Consider the following 24054-nt stretch of genomic DNA (forward strand, 5'->3'; position numbering starts at 1 on the left):
AATTGAAAAAATTAGCATTTTATGAACTTTAAAATTCTCTGCTTCTAAAAAAAGAAAGTTGTATTACATAAATTAGTTACTAAGTCACATTACCAATATGTCCTCTTTATTCTGGCTTCATTTCATAAACATATTTAACTTTTTTAGGGTGTTACGGGGCTTAGAAATTTATCAGCAAATTACCACATTTTCGTGAAAGTTTCCAAAACTGATTTTTTTTTAGGGACCAGTTCTTATTTTAAGTTGATTTAGGAGATTTGTATACTGGAATCCCCCATAAGTGACCGCATTTTGGAAACTAGACACCTTAAAGAAATAATCTAGGGGTATAATGAGCATTTTAACCCTACAGGGGCTGAAGGACAGTATTCACCATTAGGCCGTAAAAAAATGAAAAATTAAAATTTTCCAATAATATATACATTTAGATTAAAGTTTCTCATTTTCAAAAGGAACATGAGAGAAAAAGCACCCCAAAATTTGTAACACGGGTTCTGTTGAGTACTACGGTACCCCATATGTGGGCGTAAACCACTGCATGGGCACACAGCGGGGCTCAGAAGGGAAGGAGCGCCAATTAGCTTTTCCATTGCAGATTTTGCTGAAGAAGTTTCCGAGCGCCAGGTGCATTTGCAGAGCCCCTGTAGTGTCGGCAGAGAGAAAAAACTTCATAAGTCACCCCATTTTGGAAAGTACACCCCTCAAAGAATTCATCTTCGGGTAGGATGAGCAATTTGACCCCACAGGTGTTAGAGGAAAGTATTCAAAATTAGACAGTAAAAATGAAAAACTAAAATTTTTTCCAATAATATGTTTGTTTAGTTTGAAATTTTTCAATTTCACGAGGAAAAAGAGAAAAAAAGTACCCCAAAATTTTTAACGCAGGTTCTCCTGAGTAAAAAGGTACCTCATATGTGAGCATAAACCACTGCATGGGCACACAGCAGGGCTCAGAAGGAAAGGAGCGCCAATTAGCTTTTTCAATGCAGATTTTGCTGAAGAAGTTTCTGAGCGCCAGGTGTGTTTGCAGAGCCCCTGTAGTGCCAGCGGAGTAAAATCTCGCCATAAGTCACACCATTTTGGAAAGTGCACCCCTCAAAGAATTCATTTTGGGGTGTGGTGAGCATTTTGACCCCACAGGTATTAGAGGAAAGTATTCAAAAGTAGACAGTAAAAATGAAAAACTCGAATTTTTCCAATAATATGTTCCTTTAGTTTGAAATTTCTCAATTTCACGAGGAACAAGAGAAAAAAAGTACCCCAAAATTTGTAAAGCAGGTTCTCCTGAGTAAAAAGGTACCTCATATGTCGGTATAAACCACTGTATGGGCACACATCAGGGCTCAGAAGGGAAGGAGCGCCAATTAGCTTTTTCAATGCAGATTTTGCTGAAGAAGTTTCCGAGCGCCAGGTGGGTTTGCAGTGCCCCTGTAGTGCCAGCGGAGTAAAATCTCGCCATAAGTCACCCCATTTTGGAAAGTGCACCCCTCAAAGAATTCATCTTGGTGTGTGGTGAGCATTTTAACCCCACAGGTATTAGAGGAAAGTATTCAAAATTGGCCAGTAAAAATGAAAAACTTGAATTTTTCCAAAAATATGTTGGTTTAGTTTAAAATTTCTAAATTTCACAAGGAACAGGAGAAGAAATGTACCCCAAAATCTGTAACGCAGGTTCTCCTGAGTACAACGGTACCCCATATGTGGGCATAAACCACTGTATGGGCACACAGCAGGGCTCAGAAGGGAAGGAGCACCAATTTGCTGGAGCAAAACCGCAGCTAGTAACAGTTATTAGAATAGCGCAGTTACTAAAATACAATAAAAAAAATTAGATTACAGGTAATGTGGGGTGGTTACGGACATTCTGGGGTGGTTCCGGGTAATCTAGAGGTGGTTACGGGCAGTCTGAGGTGGTTACGGGCAGTCTGAGGTGGTTACGGGCAGTCTGGGGTGGTTACGGGTAATCTGGGGTGGTTACGGGCAGTCTGAGATGGTTACGGGTAATCTGGGGTGGTTACGGATAATCTGGGGTGGATACTGTCAACATGGGGTGGTCACAGGCAACCTGCTGTGGTTACGACAACCTGGGGTGGTTACAGGCAACCTGGTGTGGTTAGAGGCAACCTGGTGTGGTTAGAGGCAACCTGGGGTGGTTACGGGCAATGTGGGGTGAATACGGACAACCTGCTGTGGTTACAGACAATCTGGTATGGTTACAGGCAACCTGCTGTGGTTACGGACAATCTGGGGTGGTTGCGGACAATCTGGGGTGGTTGCGGACAATCTGGGGTGGTTGCGGACAATCTGGGGTGGTTACGGACAATCTGGGGTGGTTGCGGACAATCTGGGGTGGTTACGGACAATCTGGGGTGGTAACGGACAATCTGGGGTGGTTACGGACAATCTGGGGTGGTTACAGACAATCTGGGGTGGTTACAGACAATCTGGGGTGGTTACAGACAATCTGGGGTGGTTACAGGCAACCTGCTGTGGTTACGGATAAACTGAAGTGCTAATAGGTAATCAGAGGTGGGTACCTGTAATCTGGCGTGGTTACGGGCAATCTGGAGGGGGTCACTGGCAATTTGGGGTGGTTAGAGGCAAGGTGCAGTGTTTAGAGGCAAGGTGCGGTGGTCAGATGCAAGGTGCGGTGGTCAAAGGCGACGTGCGGTGGTCAGAGGCGACGTGCCGTGGTCAGAGGCGACGTGCGGTGGTCAGAGGCGACGTGCGGTGGTCAGAGGCAAGGTGCGGTGGTCAGAGGCAAGGTGCGGTGGTCAGAGGCTACCTGCGGTGGTTACGTGCAATCTGGGGGGTTACATGTAATCTGGCATGATTACGGGCAACCTGGGGTGGTTACGGGTAACCTGGGGGGGTTACAGACAATCTAGAATTGTTACGGATAGAGTGAAGTGCTTATAGCTAATCTGGGGTGGTTACATGTAATTTGGGGTGGTTACAGGCAATCTGGGGTGATTACGGACAATCTGGAGGGGGTCACTGGCAAAGTGCGGTGGTTACTGGCAACGTGCGGTGGTTACGGGCAACGTGCGGTGGTTACGGGCAACGTGCGGTGGTTACGGGTAATCTGGGGGGTTACGTGCAATTTGACATGATTACGGACAACCTGGGGTGGTTATGGGCAACGTGCGGTGGTTACGGGCAACCTGCGGTGGTTACGGGTAATCTGGGGGGGGTTAGGGGTAATTTGGGAGTAAACTGCAATTATTACTATAATAAAAAGTGTGTGTTTTATTTTTTTGTATGTTTGTCACTTTTTGTACTTTATACATTCATGTTCACTGTATTACTATGATTACTGTGATATTTTCTATCACAGTAATCATAGTTCAGTGACAGAGACCAAATTGGTCTCTGTCACTTTAAATTTTCAGAGCTTGGCTGGTTGTGGAGCGAATGCGCACTTCATAACCAGCCAGGACACGGAAGAGGAAGGAGCTCCAGGAGCAGGTGAGTATATGGGGAAGGGGGGGGGGGGGTGCCTGGGGGACGGGGGTGAAAGGGGGGGTGGGGGGCGACTTGGGGGGTGGGGGGGGACATTACTTTTTATCCCCTGTCACCAATCATTCATGGTGACAGGGGATAAAAAGTGCCGGCGGCACATGGCACAAGCGATCAGCGGTATATAGTATATACCGCTGATCGCTTGTACCGGGACCCCACAGGGGGGGTCCAGATGACTGCCCCATGCTCTCCGCTACCTCCGGTGGCGGAGAGCATGGGGCTTTCATTCATTTTTCTTTTTTGATCACTGTGAACAGACATTAGTCTGTTCACAGTGATCGCGGCGGCCATCTTGGATCCGATGGCCGCCGCGGGAGGGGGGGTTAGTGACTGGGGCACTAGGGGGCTGATCTGGGGTCTGATTTTTACTTATTTCATCTCCCCCCACCGTGGATTCACGGTGGGGGGAGATGAAATACAGCGGCGGCACCGGCCCATTAGTGACCGCCGTTTCGGCGGTCACTAAGGGGTTAATGGGGGTCAGCTGCGGAATCGCAGCTGATCCTCATTATCTCCGGTGCTGTACACAGATGAGAGCGGGATCGCTGTCCCTGCAGCGATCCCGTTCTCATCACAAAGCCCCTGTCAGTCAGGAACGTATATGTACATTCCTACTGCACGGGGCATGTGCAATAGGAACGTATATATACAGATGGCTGACGTGAAGGGGTTAATGACATCAAATATGTGTAGATCAGAAATTTTGATGACATTTTAGATCACAGCACAGGAGCTGGATTTACCACAAAGGGAGAGAATTCAGCCCAGTTAGAATTAGATGCATTACAGGATAGTACTAGTGAAACTTTGTTACCTGTAACTTATCCCCCTATGAGAAGCAGCCAGACTGTGGGTGCCAGTAAGCATTTCATCTCTGTCACCACATATTTACCTGAATGGAGCTTGCTTAATTTCATGAGGTGTGCTATAGAAAGGATATGCTTAAAGTGACACTGTACCCACAATCTGGCCCCTCCTAACCACTTGTACCTTCTTATAGCTGCTTTTATTCCAAGATCTGTCCTGGGCTCTGTTTGGCAGGTGATGCAGTTATTGTCCTTAAAAAAACTTTTAAACTTGCAGCCCTGTGCCAAATTGGCGTGGCCTAGTAATTTCCCAAAAATCTTGGATATGGACCGGCTTTTAGAAAAACTTGTAGTTTAGGAGTGGCACCAGCTACTGTAGAAAGACAGGAGATGGCTCATACTTTACAGGGGGACTTGATGACTTTAAACAGCTAGGTTTAAAAGTATTTTATTTTTTAGCTCTTGGGTAGAATACCCCTTTAAGTCCCCCTGGGTGACGATTACATGCAATCATTAGATTGCATATAATGTGGAATGCTGTGCCATTGCATAGCGTTGATCAGTATTATCACCGATTTTCTCATAGAGTCTGCCTCAGGCAGACTAAAAGAAGATCGCCGATCAGACCACATGGAGGTAAGTATTACTCCTCCAGCATCCATTTAAAAAGTTAATGTCGGGCTGCAGTGCAACTGTTGGTAGCAGCTGATCCTCACCAGCTATAAAGAGATGTTAGTTGCTGAGCTCGCTTTATAGCTCTGTAGCAAATACTGGCGTATGGGTACAGTATGGGTCATTCATATCAACATTTGTTGGATTCATTCATCATTTGCAAACATTTTATCTGCGTTACATTGGAATGAGAATCTGTGCAAGCTGCGAGAAGGTGTGGTAAGGTGTCTTGTTTTTTTCTGTCTTATACACAAAGATCTGGTAAACACATTCTCACACTTAGCTCTGCTATTATGCCAATATACATAGGCACACACAAACACAAGTTCACTATAATTAAAGAGAAGTCAATGTTACCAGTGCCTAGTAGCATGTGACTATCCATATACTGATGACATTATGAAAAATCCTGTAGTTATGGAGGACCTGAGTCTTTTGGCGTGATATATTATTCCTAGGGGTCCTTCTGTTGTTGCAGAAGGCTGGATACAATATGCACATTGCATCCAGCTTCATCTTCTGCCTGGCACTCATCTTAAAGTTCAGAGGTCAGCAGGACAAATGAGAGCATTGTGCTAAAAGGCTGCACAGTTTTTTCAGTGATTATTGTAGTGCTAAATCGGATCTTCACCCAATAAGTCAAGCGGTCAAGGTGTTCTAATACTGTCAAGCTGTCTTGATTACAGACTATTAGACAGAGGCACTTTTACCAAGATTTTTTGCTTGTTTGTTTTTTTTTTTTATAAAAGTGCATCTTATAAGCAGTAGGTGTCAAGTGGGCCCAAATATATGTATGCCTTAGTTGTCATCTAATGTCGACAGTATGTTGCTTACAAACAGACACAGGGCATGCTAGTCAAATCTATATTTGATAGGGGAATTAGACTGTGAGCCCCACTGCGAACAGAGGCTGATGTGAGCCATGACAATCTCTGTACAGCGCTGTAGATAATGTGGGCACTATACTTTATTGGTAACATATATAAACAACAATAAAAAAAACATTATGAAACCTTTACATGAGATAGAATCAATATTAATGACATAACTGCAATGGTGGCAGGGGTAGCAGCTGCTGTCGAGCCAACTATAGTGGTAACAAAACTCAATAATTATGGATTGCTCTGGATAAAGCAGTTGCAGGTGCACACTGGGGGCACGGTGAAAGCCATATAACTAGAACTTATATTTCCTCTTACCCTATGTGGGAGTGTGAGCTACCTCTCACATCCTTTATCATAACATCCTAACCGGTAGGTAATTATTACAAAAACAGCATCTGCTAAGATAGAATATAGATGTCCTAAAACAGGAACACAGGTATTTCCAATTTACATAAACAACATATTCAGCAGCACTGTAGAGAGGCTGTCAACACTGACAACTGTCCCTGTCCTCAGTGGTGCTCACAAGCTAAAATTCTTGTTTAATAAATGCGTTTGTAAGGCTATGTTCACACTTAGTATAACACTGTCTGTTGCATAACAATGGACAGTATTATACTGCCAGATGCCGGGTGGCGCTCATTATCTTTTTACAATTTAAAGGGGTACTCCGGCGCTAATAAAAAAAACAATCAATCAAACATAGTTTTTACATTTACCATCCCTCCTGAGTCTGTCTCCGTTTGAATTTCCCGCTATTTGCAGGTCCCTGAAGCTCCAGTTGGTGGCTTCATTTTTTCTTTACTTCCTGGCTTGGGCTTTCCCATGATGCACTTTGTCTCTTGTCGCTTATTCAGCCAATCAGAGCTGAGCAACCTGTGTCATCTGACAAAGGGAGGCTGGCTTAACAGGGTTTAGACCCGCCTCCCTCTTGATGATGTCATTGTCACAAAATGGATTCCCGAATATGCAAAAGAGGAGCCCGTAGAGCCTCATCAAAGAGTCTCAAAACACAGGACTAGCCAGATATCCCTCAGGGAAGGACCCAGCCAAGTCCTGTGTTTTGAGACTCTTTGATGAGGCTCCACGGGCTCTTCTTTTGCATATTCATATTTCCCAGGGGCAATGCACCTAGGACTTCACTGAATTAAGCACTTTCACTAGCAGCCCGCAGTATTGTTGTTTTGCTGGTCTCCCTGAGATCAGCGATCTGTTTTTCTATTGCTCCCGCCTAGCCAGAATCTTGTTCCACACTGATGAGGGGCAACACCCCGAAATAGCTGTATGTGGATGGATACCTGGCCTTGGTTTTTCCCTTGTCATTACATTGACCTATAGGGCCACTTAATATGGTGATTTTGGTGGTTTCCTTACAGGAGCCACCCCTTTGCTGGGTCCTTCCCGGAGGGATATCTGGCTAGTCCTGTGTTTTAAGACTCTTTGATGAGGCTCCACGGGCTCTTCTTTTGCATATTCATGTTTCCCAGGGGGCAATGCACCTAGGATTTCACTTCATTGAGCTCTTTCACTAGCAGCCGGCAGTGTTGTTGTTTGGCTGGTCTCCCTGAGATCAACAATGTTTTTCTCAAAATGGCTTCCTGGGGTCAACAGTCATTATGTAAGAATGAGTTTACTTCACTTTCTGGTGGGGGGTTGAGGAGTGAAAAGATAGGGAAGGGTGGCAGATAGATGATTGAAGCATATTACAAAGTTATTTAATTGTAATGTGTTTCAATTACTGGGAAAAAGCTTTTCACTGGAGTACCTCTTTAATTGCAGGCACTGTTGGGTGTGTCCACAAGTCAATTAACCATTGATTACCATGGCCACCGGCTGAACTTTACATTGTGTGAACAGCTATTATTTCCGGACACTGTTCGGTGAACAGCATCCCGAAATAATAGACACGTTCATTATTTTAACGTCCATTGTAAAGAATGAATGTTAAAATAACAAAATGGGAACACAACAGGCAGCATTGCATTGACTTCAATGCAATGCGGCCGCTGCAGAAAAGAACAGATAATCAGTGTCTGTTTTTTTCTAAGGGGAACATGGCCTAAGTGGAATCCTAAGCAAAAATTAGGCAAATTCACAGCTTCAATGCAAATACTACTATAAACATATTGAGGAAAAGTAAAAACTGTGGGGTGGTTTGTTGAATTGCCCCAGTGGTATTGGTATTAAAGAATGTTATCCTCCATTTCTGTATGTGTGAAAGTAATTTTGCTATTTTATGTCATCCATTCAAAGAAAACCAATCTGTTCAAATAATAAAGGCTGTGTTCATCATAATGCTCAGTATTCACAAACTGCATTGGTCTGGTTTTACATTACTATTCCAGATTTTGCACATGTTTAAGCACTTTATAGATTATGGAATGATTAGTGCTTATTGCAAAAGGGCTTAAACAATGATGTTTATTTATTATAAATTACCTTCCAAAAACTGAGCTGTTCATATCATCTGCTAGACTTCATTGAATGGCTGTTTCCCATTCAGCAGTGCACATTGCTAGGCTGAGTGTCCATTCCAGCAAATGTAGTGAGCATAGGCAGCAATATCTTTGTGCCACTGAGTGTATAAGAGGAGAAATTCCTGCCCTTGTGCCCTTGCACACTGAGGAAATCACACAGATAATTTGCCACGGATTCCGTTGCTTGCTCCCCCGTGCTCTGGCTTGTTGTTCTGCCAGTCCCATAGGCTTCATTCTATGGTCCGGCAGATTTCGTCATCCGCCCAAAGAAGTGACATGTCACTTCTTTGGTCGGACGGCGGAATTCACCCGACCCTAGAATGTAGTCTATGGGGCAGGCACATAGTCAAATGGGAGCGTGCACGGAATCTGCAGTAAGTTATCCGCATGGTTTCCTCAGTTTGCAGGGGCCCTTTGACTGGAATCCCTTCATCTGTACATTCTTCCTGTGGAACCCTGCTCTGTTGGCATATGGTATCATAGTGAGTGTTTTTCTATGTCCATTTAATTTATTATGTGCCTCAACCCTTTGAGCCTATTTGTCACCTGCCTGTCACTAGGCATACAGTTGTTTGTTTGATGAGAGGGTACATGCAACATTTATTACAAGATGTAAAATTTGGGGTAGACTCATTTTAGACCAGGGATGGGGAACCTTTAGCTCTCCAGCTGTTGCAAAACTACAATTCCCATTATGCCTGGACAGCCGAAGCTAAAGCTTTGGCTGACCAGATATGATGGGAATTGTAGTTTTGCAACAGCTGGAGGGCTAAAGGTTCCCCATCCCTGTTTAAGGCTATGTTCACACAACGTCAAAAATAGAGAAAAGGCGTCCGATATTGCTATTTTAAAAAACATCAGTTTTTTGCCGCGATTTAACTGACTGCAATAGCAATGCATTGAAGTCAATGGAAAGACGGACGTCCAATGCACACAATGTATTGAGTAATGGATGTTTTTGCCACGGATGTCAAAATAATGAACACAATCATTATTTTCGGACGTCTTTTGCAAACAGCGAACGTTTTTCAATAGTTGTTCACACAGTTTTTTTTTTGTCACTGTTCTTTCTCCGTTTTTACTATAAAATTCAATGGACTTTTAAATTAAGCCACATCCAAAGGCCAATTACTAACCCCAAACTAGAATAATGTACAGACATCAGTCATTGCACTAAGGGGAGGCAAGGTTGCTAAATAATGTCCTTTATTTTAGACTCAAAATGACGGACGTCATTTTAAACGGAGCTGAAAAAACATTGTGTGAACATAGCCATAGACGATTATAAATAGATGACTCTGCCAGTATTATCTTTGCTGAGGAATAATAATATTGCACAGATTGCAGCAAATTTATCAATGTTTTAAAATGTCATACATTTGGTGTAGTTTTTGCTGGTGGGAAAATATCTGTGCCTTGTGATAAATCAGTTCTGTTGTGTTTGGTTAGTTGTTAAGAATTTATGATGCTCTCTAAACTGAAATGACCATTACTGGGAGAGCCCTCTATACACTCAGTGTAACTAGCCGTCATTCTTAAGCTTTCAGACAAGTTAATTATTACAGGGCATGATACCGCAGCTTGGAAATAAATGTATGCAAGCGTGCTTTCCTGTACAGGAATATAGCGTGTTTATTTTGTCCATCAGTTTTGGTAGCCTACTGAAATGTTTGATGCAATCGTTTGAGCCCTCCATCTAGTGGTGTTTCTGAGTACAACATCTACCAACATCTAACATTTAATCATATGTTTACATTTTTTTGTACCCTTCATAAATATGTTTATTGAAAAAATCATATATACCTATGAAAGATAAAGATAAGCATGTAATACAGAACAGTGGCCTATTGCCATTACATACCAGCCTAAGATATTACTAGATGACCACATAATACATAAACAATCACAGAAGATCTCTGTTGGGGCTTACAAACCACCACTCCTAAGCGGTGGAGGGGCATAAGACTCCCATCTAGAACAATCATTTGGACAGGCACTCCCTTTAGGGATACAACTTGATCACCAGAATAAATCCATTACACTGTGCACCATACATCAAGCACCACCCTTCTTTGACTGTAAAAGAAAAGCTTATTATAATACTGTGCATACTTAACTGAATATCATTTCACCACACCAATGGCAAATCATTATACATTTACTTTATAGTTGCTTGGGCAGGGGAGCTCAGTAAGTCCACCAAGGACGCTAGTACTATATGTTGATTTAGCAGTTTCAGACTCTTTTCACACTACTTTTCTACAGTGAATAGGAGGGTATATGTCTTTGGATACTTCCAGATATACCCCTGTTTTAAATACCACTTAGTAACATTCAATATACACATACTTGTTTAAAAAAAGTTATTCAGGCTTCTTCCTCATGGAATTAGCACATGGGTCCGTGCTATACCATCCAGCAATTAAACAGAAACCGTTATAGAAACAACTTAATTGGAGGCCAAACTTTTTTGGCCTCTGTTTAGTTATTAGGGTCTATGGCTATGTCTGCCATATGCATCAGGAGACTTCCTGTGGCAAATGGCAAACAGATAACCTGTCTGCTATTTATAGAGAATGCAACTTCCCACTACATCCAAATATATATGTTTAGGCAAAACTAGAAGGAGATCCAAAATATATAATAATAAACATAACCAAAATCATACAAATGTGTACAGAAGTAGTATGCATTTTTCATTTAAGAAAACAAATGCAAATATTGTTGAAAACTGCATTTTAAGAAATAGGCCTAAGTATTGGCAATAGGGATGCAAATGCCTACACTGTAGCATATTCCTGACTTTATTGCAGACATAATGAAAGAAGAAAATAGAGACATCAGTACATGAGTATACACACTTACGGGTATTGTCTGATATTTTACATTTATACTGTTATGTAATTCCCTGGTAACAGACCACAAACAGAAACCCTATGTAGTCTGATCCTTCATTTACATTTCCTTACACCCCCTATGATTATATAAACAAGTAAAGGACATGTGGGAGGAAGTATACAGTGCTATCACTATAAGACAGGGGTGGAGAACCTTCGGCCCTCCAGATGTCCCAACCTGGATAGCCAGCACAATGAACATTGTTGTTTTGCAACAGCTACAGTGCCGAAGGTTCACCACCCATGCTATAATCATCACTGTTACATCCAACAAACATAGAGTCTCAAGGTAAAAAAAAAAGAGAGTCTTTTTTTAATTTAAGTGAAGCTCAATAGAATAGCACAGTGGCCCATGCTATTCTATCCAGAAAACAAGCATCCCAAATGGACGTATTTTGGCCTCTGACAAGTATATGGACCCATTGAACTTATGCCCATAAGACCTATCCTGGCACTTGTGTTAAAAGTAGCCTGCAGAATATTGCTTAATATGAAAAATAAGCGTGAAAACAATTCTTATACACTAGTATAGTCTTATGTACCATATTTTCCGGCGTATAAGATGACTGGGCATATAAGACAACCCTTCGCCGAAGCTCTCTCGGGCAGCCCATTGTCTCTTCGGAGAAGTTCAGAGATGCTTGACTGCCGGAAGAGCTTCAGGAGAACGGAAGAGGTGCTGGAAGTTCCCAAAGCCTCTGCAAGTCTCCCAAAGCTCTCCTGGCAGACGAGCGTCTCTGAGCTTTTCCGTTGAGATGCTCGGGGACATCCTGTGCAGGCAATGTCTCTGCATCTTGCTGTCCGCCCCGGGAACATGACTGGAGACACGCGGATACCGGGAATGAGTGACAGGTGAGTTAAATCATTTGTTTTCTTATAGCGATCGTCACATACGGTGGGGATTCTGCCTTTTTTGAGCTCCCTCACTGTGTGCGGTGACCGTACCCGGTGTAGAAGGCGACCCCCGACTTCTGGGCAGATTTTTGGGGGTTAAAAAGTCATCTTATACACTGTAAAATACTGTATATAATATACATTATTACGGTCATCCACATTCCTGGTGTCTCATTTACCATTATGGCTCATGTTTACGACTGCGTTATACTAAGTATTATAATTGTGGTAATGTTTTTTTGCGATTTCCAGTACTGAGCAAAAATAAGTAACAAACATATCTATGATATCTACAAAAATATTTAGTCTAGGTTTCCATTTAGTCGTCTGCAGCAGTAAAGCTGCCTGTGATAGACAGCTCATGCCTTGGAAGAGCAAGAACAAAGAGGTATTAAAGTTTAGGACACACTTCTCAGGTTACACTTTCCTTGCAAAGTCATATTGTAATGGGCTATATGCACTCCCTGTGCCAGAAGACAATGTGCAAAAGTAATCACACTGCTGCGCACACTGAAACATTCCTGTACTGGGAGACGTTTGGGAAGATAAAAGTATATGGACTGAAGATAAACAAATGCTTTTAATCATAGCACAACAGTATTTGGGAAGTTACGTTAAAGCTATAGAGAAAGATTTAATAGAAAAGTTTGTGGAGTTTTCTACTTAACGGAGCTCCAGGTGTCTTTCATTCTAAACTTTCCTTGACATTTTATGGTTGATTTTACGGTAGACTAGTTTAGCTTCTCAAGCACCCATTTTGTCTCTTTAAAAGTGAATATAACTCATTCATCTTTGATGTGTGTGGTCTCCTGTCTCCCCAGTCTGCTGAGTGTCTAAGCTACTTCAAAATGACTGATAAATTCATTTCTCTTTGCAGAACGTCACACAGAGAGGACTGAGAGAGCAAATAGACAAAACACCTTTATTCATTTTGTACTTTGGAAGGACTCTGTACTATACACTAGAAACATGTGCTTTCCATTGAATTCTCCCACCCCTGCTTTGTAATATATATATATATATATATATATATATATATATATATATATATATATATATATAAATCCAGAGCCTTCATTATGGGCTCTTTTATTTTGTTCCTGTGATGAAAGGTTACTAGAAGTGATTTTGTCCATAAAAGAAGCATCCATCTTGGAAGCAGTATTAGACTCACCATTTCTATACTGAAACCTCTCTCTCCAGATTTATCCATGTTGACATTTCCTTGGCTGTCAGATAGAAAATCACACATCAGCCATAATTTTTAATCCTATCATTGTTTCAACCACTGTTTTCTTTAGTACTTCTTTTTGGTGAGAGATCAAGACTTGGTGAGAACAGAGGATGATATCTGTTTTCACTGAAAATATACAAAGGAGGTGGCAAGAAAAACCTGTCATCTGCTTTCATCTACTTAATGTTGGCAGAATCCAACATTATTTCATAAGATTTTACGGCTTTAGCAACTTGGGTGTCCTCTCGCTGAACCAGTGTACAATATGTCTCAGATAAAACCAACGAACTTCACTCAAATGTTCTTTTCTGCACAAATAGGGTGGCATCTTATTACAGAGTTTATATTACAAGTCTGTGAAATCATCATCACGTGCCCTAATGCTTAGTGCCCATATCATGACCCATAGTGATAACGGTTTACACTGTAGCAATCTTGTTGAAGTGCTTGCAGCATACCTCAACATGCGTGTCTTTAGATTCTATACAGAGATACTGTATGTTCTGTGTGAATCTAGCAGAAAAAATATTGTGGGACATGCTTCACTGAAAGCCGTATGTCAAGGGTAATTTTTCCTTAGAAGAAATATCCTAATACATACAGTACCTGTCGGAGGCTATATTGTCGCACGTAGGGGCTGCGGACCTCCTAAGTAATGAGCCTTATGATGGGATATCTGGTTGATGTATTCCTATAGACATGCCTCTCTAGGAGTTGCTACCGTTCACAGGAAGTACCTCCTAACCAATCTAGACAAGTGTGTACACAACTTAAGTAACCCCCATTGTGTTTGTCTTCACAATACCAGCTCAGTTACTTGGGGACTAATTGAGCACACTTGAACCGTTTATCATGCTGCAATGGCCTTAAAGAGGTTGTCCAGCCAAAATCTTTTCCTTTTAAATCGACTGGTCTCAGAAAGTTATATAGATTTGTATTTTAATTCTATAAAAAAATCTCAAGTCCTCCCATACTTATTAGCTGCTGTATGTCATGCTGGAAATGATGTTTTATTTTCAGTCTGACATAGTGCTCTCTGCTGACATCTCTGGCCGAGACAGGCACTCTCCAGAGCAGGAAAGGTTTTCTATGGGGATGCATAGAAAACCGAGACAAAGTTCCTGTCTCGGACAGAGATGTCAGCAGAGAGCACAGTGTCAGACTGAAAATAAAACAACACTTTCTGCAGGACATATAGTAGCGGGAAGTGTGGGAAGACTTGAGATTTTGTAATAGAAGTAAATTACAAATCTATATAACTTTTTGATATGATATGATTTGAAAGAAAAAGATTTTCGCTCAATAACCCCTTTAAAGGCATAGTTCTCAGCTAACATAGCTAAGCATGAAGGGCTTGTCAAGTTAAATATCTTTGCAAATACATTTATTTAGCAAACTTGACTGCTTCTCTTGTTATGCCTGCATTTCCCTTCAGTTGTTGATAGTATATATATATATCTATATATATATATCTATCTATATATATATATATCTTTATATCTTTATATATATATATATATATATATATATTTATATATACACACACTGTATTTTCCGGCGTATAAGACAACTTTTTAAGCTTCGGGAGAATGAGAGAGGCGTGGGAAGTTGCCGAAGCCTCTCTCATTCTCCCGAAGCTCTCCTGGCAGCCGAGTGTCTCCGAGCCTCTCCGATGAGACGCTCTGGCGCAGGTGAGTTAAATGTTTGCTTTTTTAAATCTAGCTGCAGTTAACCCCTGCCTGACCACAGCAGGGCTGCAGTCTGGCAGGAGTTAACATTTTCCGGCGTATAAGGGGAACCCCTGACAATCTGCTTAAAAGTCAGGGGTTGTCTTATACCCCCAGTCGCCTTATATGCCGGAAAATACGGTGTATATATATATATATATATATATATATATATATATATATATATTAGAAAATGTACCCGGCGCTGCACGGGTATAAAGTGTCAGTGTCTTAATTAGATTTGTTTTACGGTGCCCAGGAGGCCAATCTAAAGGTATTGTTTCATCAGTGGAATTAGTGTATACCTGTAGTGCATAGTTGGAGTGGTTCTGTATACCTACAGTGTATAGTTTTTCGGGGTCCCGCATATCTGTAGTGCATAGTTGGGGGGGCTGTATACCTATAGTTTATAGTTGGGGGAGTCCTGTATACCTGTAGTGTGTAGTTGGGGGGCTGTATACCTGTAGTTTATAGTTGAGGGAGGTCCTGTATACCAGTAGTGTATAGTTGGGGGGGCTGTATACCTCTACTGTATAGTTTGGGAAGTCCTGTATACCTGCAGTGTATAGTTGGTGAAGGTCCTGTATACCTGTACTGTATAGTTCGTGGGTTCTGTATACCTGTAGTAAATAGTTGGTGCTGTATACCTGTAATGTATAGTTGGTGGAGGTTTTGTATACCTGTAGTTTATAGTTTGAGGGTCCTGGATACCTTTAATGTATAGTTAGTGGAGGTCTTGTATACCTGTAGTATATAGTTCGGGGGTCCTGTATACCTGTAGTGTATAGTTTGAGGGTCCTGTATACCTGTAGTATGTAGTTGGTGGAGGTCCTGTATACCTGTAGTGTAAAGTTTGGGGGTCCTGTATACTTGTAGTATAGAGTTAGTAAAGGTGCTGTATACTTGTAGTATAGAGTTGGTGGAGGTCCTGTATACCTGTAGTGTAAAGTTTGGGGTCCTATATACCTGTAGTATATAGTTGGTGAAGGTCCTGTATACCTGTAGTGTATAGTTTTGGATTTCTATAAACCCATAGTGTATAGTTTGGGGTCCTGTATACATGTATTATATAGTTGGTGAAGGTCCGGTATACCTGTAGTGTATAGTTTCGGGGTCCTGTATACCTGTAGTATAGAGTTGGTGGGGGGTGCTGTATACCTGTATTATAGAGTTGGTGAAGGTCCTGTATACCTGTAGTGTATAGTTTTGGATTTCTATAAACCCATAGTGTATAGTTTGGGGTCCTGTATACCTGTATTATATAGTTGGTGAAGGTCCGGTATACCTGTAGTGTAAAGTTTGGGGGTCCTGTATACCTGTAGTATAGAGTTGGTGAAGGTGCTGTTTACCTGTAGTATAGAGTTGTTGGAGGTCCTGTATACCTGTAGTGTATAGTTTTGGGGTCCTGTATACCTGTAGTGCATAGTTTTGGGTCCTATATACCTGTAGTATATAGTTGGTGGAGTTCCTGTATACTTGTAGTGTATATTTTTAGGGTCCTGTATACCTGTAGTATATAGTTGGTGGAGGTCCCGTGCACCTGTAGTGTATAGTTTTTGGGTCCTGTATACCTGTAGTGTCCTGTATACCTGCAGGGTCGTGTTTACCATTAGGCACCCATGGTCTGGTGCCTAGGGTAGCACCTTGCAGAGGGGCAGTACCCTCCCGTTCAGAAAATCTGGTGTCTTTTCGAGGGGGGGTATGGCAGTATTGGTCAGTTCTGGTATAGCGGTGTTATCCAGTCACAGTATGGCGGTATTGGTCAGGTCTGGTATGGCAGTGTTATTCAGTCACAGTGTGTCGGTATTGGTCGCGTCTGGTATGGCAGTGTTATCCAGTCACAGTATGGCGGTATTGGTCAGGTCTGGTATAGCGGTGTTATCCAGTCACAGTATGGCGGCATTGGTCAGGTCTGGTGTGGCGGTGTGCTTAATTGGTGAGTGAGGATGGGGCATCTTCAGGTTTAGTGCTTAGGGCAGCAGCAGCTGGTGATACTGCCCTGTATACCTGTATAGATGGAGTAGGGGGTCCTGTATACCTGTACTGTATAGATGGAGTAGGGGGTCTACCAGTTATTTCTGTGGATGTTGTGAGGCAGCTTCCCTAGCAACCATTGTTCCCTGTGAAAGCAGTAATCCTATTGGTTGCTAAGGCTCCCAACTGCCATTACTGCTGGAGACATGCAGCTAATTATATCACCTGTGTTTGCAGTGTGGAGATTTTCCCATTCATCTCTATGGGGCGCCACTCTTCCCCCTTCCCCTCCTCTCCTGTACATCTGGCGGGGACGGAACCTTCGCAATAACCTTCCCGGGCACCCAATGTATCTGTGTGCCAAATTTGGGGCCAAACGGTTCAGGCGTTTAGAAGTCTATAGAGGACAGACAGACAGACTTTCATTTTCAAATCAAATCAAAAGTAGATAAATGTAGAAATAAAGCAAGTTTTTTAGTTATCAAGGAAAACACAGCACTTCCTGTGTTCTGACTGTTTTTTTTCCCCAAAGAGTCTAAACATAGAAAGTCCCGTGTTTCCCAGGTCATCTCAGCGGTCACAGAGAAGGCAGTCATGTGATTGAGGGACACATTGAGCCGTGACTCTCTGTACTGGCTGTAACTTCATGTGTTTAATCTCTTTTTTTCAACCAGCACCATCCAAACCTCTTTAACTCTTAAGCTATATTTGTAGACTTTAAAAGAGTTGGCTACTTTATAGTAAAATTGTTTAGCGCACAGTAAGTGTTCTCACAGCACTTACTGACAACAGCTCCTTGTGTACCTTGCATTGCTGAGTGTCCTCCACTGAGCCTGTATATTAATATGGCGGTCACAGAGGGCGGGGCATGCTTGGCCATCTTATGGACAGAATCACCACAGAGCAGGGCGGCAGAGCCTGGAGGAGGAGCTTCTGATTTTATCTCTATGAGGTACACAGGGAGCTGCTGTCAGTGCATTGAGTACACTTACTAATATTGTACACTGAACAATTTTACTATAAAGTGGCCAACCTCTGTACCAAGTAGAATTCAAAGAACGGAAAAGGTTTTGACAGGTGAATAAAAACTATGTTTTGTACATTTACATTTGGGATATCATCTGTAATAGTATTTGTTTTTGATCCTTATATTACTTTTTGCTTTTTCAGTGGAAAATGTGTGTGCACATCTAGAGCTATGAATAATAAATGGGAAATAGTTAAATAGATGATCTATGTAATTCTTCCATATTGCATCGAATCTACTAAATGATAACACATGGAACCCATGATAAACAGCTTTTGAACTCTATTAAAGTTCTTTAGTAGTCAAAACTTGGACAGACTTAAGAAAGCCTCATTTATCTGCAGGATATTTACACTAAGGACTGGTACAATACAAACTTCCTAGTTAGATCTGGAACCAGACATGTAATATTTAATCTGATAATTTGTGACTAATGTCTAACAATAATGTGTCACTAGTAATATAATCCATACCATGCAGCCATGATAAAAGCTATGCTAGAAAATTGGGAGGTTGTTAATTTTTGTCATGGAGCACACCAATAAGTGTCGTGCCCATCAATGTTTGTGCACACATGATGCCTCAACAATGTTCTATTTTTTCTTGTTTTCTTACTTTATTTTATTGTCCACAGGAGTGCAGGATCACCAGCATGAGAAGATTGTTTCAGTTTCTTTCAATGGATCAATTCACAGTCCCAGGTTTCCCCATTCATACCCAAGAAGCACTGTGCTGGTATGGAGATTGGTAGCGGTGGAGGAGCACTTAAGGATACAACTCACCTTTGATGATAAATTTGGGCTTGAAGACCCAGAAGGTGATATATGCAAGTAAGTACTATTTCACAAATTCAATGGAAACTTTGATGATTCAGCTAAAATGTCCGAACCTTTTTGAACAACTTCCCTGCAGCCTATGTGACTCCTCAATATCTGTAAATTAATTTATTTCATTTATCAAAATGACTCCTTACCCAAGGATAAAAGCCATACAATCTTGTCCACTAGGTATCTCACTTTTCTGGAGTCCACTGTACTGTAAATCATCTTCCGGCATAGTGCCAACCTGTTTAATCGCACTTTCACCAGCATTATTTCATGGCATAGCAGTAAGGAGTTGGTGCTGTGCTGTAATTCGCCCAAGGAAGAAAGGGACAAGAAGAACCTGTATGTGCACTACTGGCAAACTGTCCAGCGGTAATCCCACCCCCTGAAATGGGCAGAATAAAAAAACAGCTAGGCATCATGGAGGGGACTCTCAGGCGCTCAATAACGGCCAAAAGGCCAAAAATAACCTTTGAATGCTTACCGTAACAAAAACATGCAGTTTATTTTTTTTTAAAGGAAGAAACATTCAATAAGTAATAGATGTATGTACTAACCATAGAGGCATCCATTTTGACCTTTTTCCTGTCTATACAAACTTTAGAATTAGGAACAGGCAAAGACGTAAGGGTGCTTTGCCAGTGTTTAGGAATTGGTTAGGTAGCAGACAGCCCACTGCCCTTTCTGCAATGTAGACAAGGTGAACCCACACCCATTAACCTTTGTTCTCTTTCAACACTCCAGTCTTCATGATAGATGATAGGATTACAGTTTTTCTACAAATGTGATGGCAGATATTACTGAAGAGTTTTTGGGTTTGCCATAAACTATACATATAAAGCTTACAGTATCTCTTCATCTACATATGCACATATATCATGTATACATAAACCTATTTATCTCTACATTCAAGGCTTGAATTTTGAAAATAATACATGTCTTAAATATACAAGATTATCCTATTTTATTTTCATACTTTGAAAATTGAGAGGTCCAGTATTGTTTTTTTACTTGAGTTTAAACCAGCTGTTTGTGACATTTAATATGCATCGTAGCGCTTGACATGTCATACTGATACGTTACCACTTGAAGCTTATAGATCAAACGAGAAGAAAATCACTGCATCCACATTTATGTTCCACATAAGCTTTCGCATCTGTTTCTCTCTTTTCAGCTACAGGCTGGACTATTAAATATATATATATATCATATTGCATGTGAAACACAGTGTTCCCAGACTGATTAAAATAATTGAAAAAATATACACTTTTACATGTATCTATAGGAAAAATAAGGTGAGGAATTGAGGACACAAATATGGTAATGTGTACGATGTATAAATGGATATCCTTCACATAGAACGTTGGTAGTGGGCATATAACCCCTTCAGGACTGTGCAAATTTTCATTTTTTCATCCTTGCGTTTAAAAGGCTGTAGCACTTCCTTTTTTTCACCTACAGACCTACACGAACCCTTATTTTTTGCGACACTAATTGTACTTTGCAATGAGACTTAATTTTTCGATAAAATATGCTGTGAAAGCAGAAAAAAAATATTTGTGCAGTGAAATTGAAACTAAAACACATTTTTTTTTATTGTGGGGGGTGGGGGCGTTTTGTGTTTACAGCGTTTACGCTATGGTAAAACTGACATGTTATCTATGTTCCTCAAGTCAGTACAATTTCAATGATATGTAACTTGTGTAACTTTTATTGCTTTTAAAAAATTAAAACTTTTTTAAAATGTAAATGTCCATGACCATGCTTATAACGCTTTTATCCTTTGGTCTATGGGGCTCTGTGAGGTGTCATTTTTTGCGCCATGATCTGTACTTTCTATCGGTACCTTGATTGCATATATGGGACTTTTTGATCGCTTTTTATAAACAATTTTCTGGATTTGATGCGACTAAAAACGCGCAATTTTGCACTTTGGCGTGTTTTTGCGCTTAAGCCATTTACTGTGCAAGACCAGGAATGTGATAATTTAATTGTTTGGGCGATTACACACGTGGCAATACCAAATATGCTTATTTATTTATTTTTATTTATAAAATGGAAAAAGGGAGGTGATTTAAATTTATATTAGGGGAGGGTTTATTTTTATTAATGAAAAAACTTTTTTTTAACATGGTAATTAGAAGCCCCCTGGTGGACTTATATATACACAGCATTGATCTCCCATTGAGATCACTGCTGCTTATATAATAGAGCACCAATCCATTAGATCGGTTCCCTGTTGTTCTGGTCTGCTGCAGACCAGATCAGCAGAATACCGAGCCGGGATCAGCGTCATTCTGACGCTGAGGCCTGGGCAGGTAAGTTAAATGGATCACCCCTCCACAATCGCATCGCGCGCGTGCAGGGGGGGAGGGATTGGGGGCGATCCGCCCACTACACCACCAATGATCGGGACAAATAGCCATTTAGATGCAGCTGTCAACTATGACAGCTGCATCTAAATGGCTTATTAGCGGACGCAACGATCGGACTGCACCCGCTAATGGCCGCGGTCCGGGCTATTATTAGCACCTAGGATCACGGTGGTTCAGAGCAGGGTCACTGTGCGGCCCCGCTCCGAACTCCCCTTCCCCACCGAGGATGTACAGTTATGTCCTCGTTCGTGAAGGGGTTAAAAGCAGTACTATGCCAAATACGGCTGATAATTGCTTTGTGTAATAGGGCCTTTAGGGTCCATGCATATGACAGTTTCTGTTCTTTCACCTTCATATATTGTCTCTACTTCTTTTCCTCTTTGCACTGCATGTTTGCCTTCTTATTCTTTCTCCGGCTCAGTTTCTCCTACATACCTGAATGTACTCTGAAGGGACGTCTGCTGCTTGTCATCACTAATGTCTGAAGTTATTTGACACTCCTGCTGAATTCCTTCAACTCTCCCAGCACACAGCATAAGTCAGCATCTTCTCTGATTGTTCAGCTAATCTTCTATTTCTCCTGCTTATTATACACTGGTGGACATTTCTTTAAAGGAACAGTATGTGAAAAACTTGCCATGCCTGGTGCAAATCCTGAGAAAGCAGTGCATGAGGCAGGGATGCCTGTGTAGCTCTTTGTATACCTCAGACCATTCGCTAGACATAACAAGGTGTATCCATTTTGCCTTTAGCTTTTCTCTAACCAGATTGTAGTGCCTAATAATTACACTGCACAGTGGATATTGCATCATTATTATTAGCTGTAGAAATGTAAACTATTAACTGTAAGTAGTAATGTCTGTTTAGAGCAAAAAAATCATAGCAGAACACAATATGCATGATAAGAGCCTCACCAACCATGACCACAGTGTCGTACACAAGGAATTTAGTATACATGAGGCAGCATTTTCCAATTCACATAAAGCGTGTCTCTTAACCAGATGCAACGTTTCAACTTCAGCAGTCTTTTTTAAGCACTATAGACACTACATACAAAATGCGTCAGTCTGTAGTTTCCACTTTATGCCACAAGTTGTTAATTTACACTAATAACACCATTAACACCAATAAGCATAGGTTGCAGAGAGTTCAAAAGTGTTTGTAGAGTGGTAAATGCTGCTTCACATATGAGTGACGAGTGTGCAGGCTGGATTTCTACCACCTAAGCATAATTTAATTCCCTAAAATCAATATGCAATGTGAAGCCTTCATTCAAATTCATGGTTCCTTTACTGAACTGGCATGCATTTTTCTTGCCTAAAATGAATATAATTCTCAAATCTGCTTTCAGCTGAGGCATATACATTACACTTGTTTTAACTATGTCATCATACAAGATTCACTGAGCATCATGAAAAAGACTTTTACATTTTTGTGGTAGTAAAAGTATAATTATCATACTTTGGTGTTTGGACAGTTAAAAGAAAACAACTAAAAGACAGCTGCACTTGCATTCCAGAGCTGAGTCCTTTTATCTGTTCTCTTTATAGTAAACTTTGCTGTGGGAATCAGTCTCTTTTTGTTAAGCCACTGCCTTGCTCAACGCTGATGACATACAAATGTAATAAAATATTTGCTGAATAAATCGCTGTTGCCTATATGGGAAGTGGCACACTAACTACTGCCAGTTGTTTTTTTTAACTAAGTCATCCCTGTAGGATGTGCCAGACAAACATTTTAGACTTATTCACCATCATTCATTCATCATCCTCCACATCTATTTGCTCCATCTGTTCCCTCATATAGTAGTTAGTCCCCTCTATATCCATACAGTAGTTAGACTGTTGTATCCACCATATAGTAGTTAGGCCCCTCTTTGCCCCTATATAGTGCCCCCACTGTGCACCTGTATAATAGTTAGGCCTCCATGTGCAGGTATCTCCCCTTGCTGGCTGTATCCCCATGTTGCTATTTCTCCTATAGGTATCGTCCCTGGTAGGTAAGTATACCCCTGTAAGTTACTTCCCCCCTAGTAGAAATAGCAAGCCCTGTATGTATGTATGTATGTTTGTATGTATGTATGTAGTATAACCCATGTAGGCACCCCCCTGTAGGTAATCCCCCTGGTAGTTACCCTCCCCCTATGTAGTCATCTCCCATGGTTGTTATCCCCCTTCTGTAGATATCACCCCTTGTAGTTAGTCTAGTTCCTATATATAGATATCTCTCCTTGTAGTCAACCACTCTTCTTCCTATATAGTAATCTCCCCTGCTAGTTAGCGTCCATCCCTCCCATGTAGGCATCTCGCTCTTTTAACCCCTTCCTCTGTTAGCTCTCTCCAAAGATTTTCTGTTGGGTTCAGCTCTGATGACTGGCTAGGCCATTCCAGGACCTTGAAATGCTTCTTATGGAGCCACTCCTTAGTTGCCCTGATTGTGTGTTTCAAGACATTGTCATGCTGGAAGACCCATCTTCAGTGCTCTTACAGAGAAAAGGAAATCTCACAATACATGGCCCCATCCATTCTCCCTTTAATATGGTGCAGTCATCCTTTCCCCTTCAAAGAAAAGCACCCCCAAAGTATAATGTTTCTACCCTTTTGACAACAAAAAACACCTACAAATAATGATCATGATGGTCGTCATTATCATAAGACAGCTGTCTTTTGCTGTTAAAATGATGGCTGTCTAAAAAGTTGGCCACAAAACGACAGTGTGTGAACATAGCCTAGGACTTTTCT

At 41.3% G+C, this 24054-nt stretch overlaps 1 protein-coding gene across 1 annotated transcript in view; it reads left to right on the plus strand.

The window, feature by feature from the left end:
- The window catches only part of PDGFC (platelet derived growth factor C), a 234467-nt gene that overhangs the window by 96707 nt on the left and 113706 nt on the right, over positions 1-24054 (plus strand). Inside the window, exon 2 of the mRNA XM_069977860.1 lies at positions 18749-18944. Within this exon, the coding sequence (XP_069833961.1) occupies positions 18749-18944 (196 nt within the window). The remainder of the gene's footprint in view (positions 1-18748; positions 18945-24054) is intronic.

Source organism: Dendropsophus ebraccatus, chromosome 7 (assembly GCF_027789765.1).
Source record: "Dendropsophus ebraccatus isolate aDenEbr1 chromosome 7, aDenEbr1.pat, whole genome shotgun sequence".
NCBI classification, from domain to species: domain Eukaryota; kingdom Metazoa; phylum Chordata; class Amphibia; order Anura; family Hylidae; genus Dendropsophus; species Dendropsophus ebraccatus.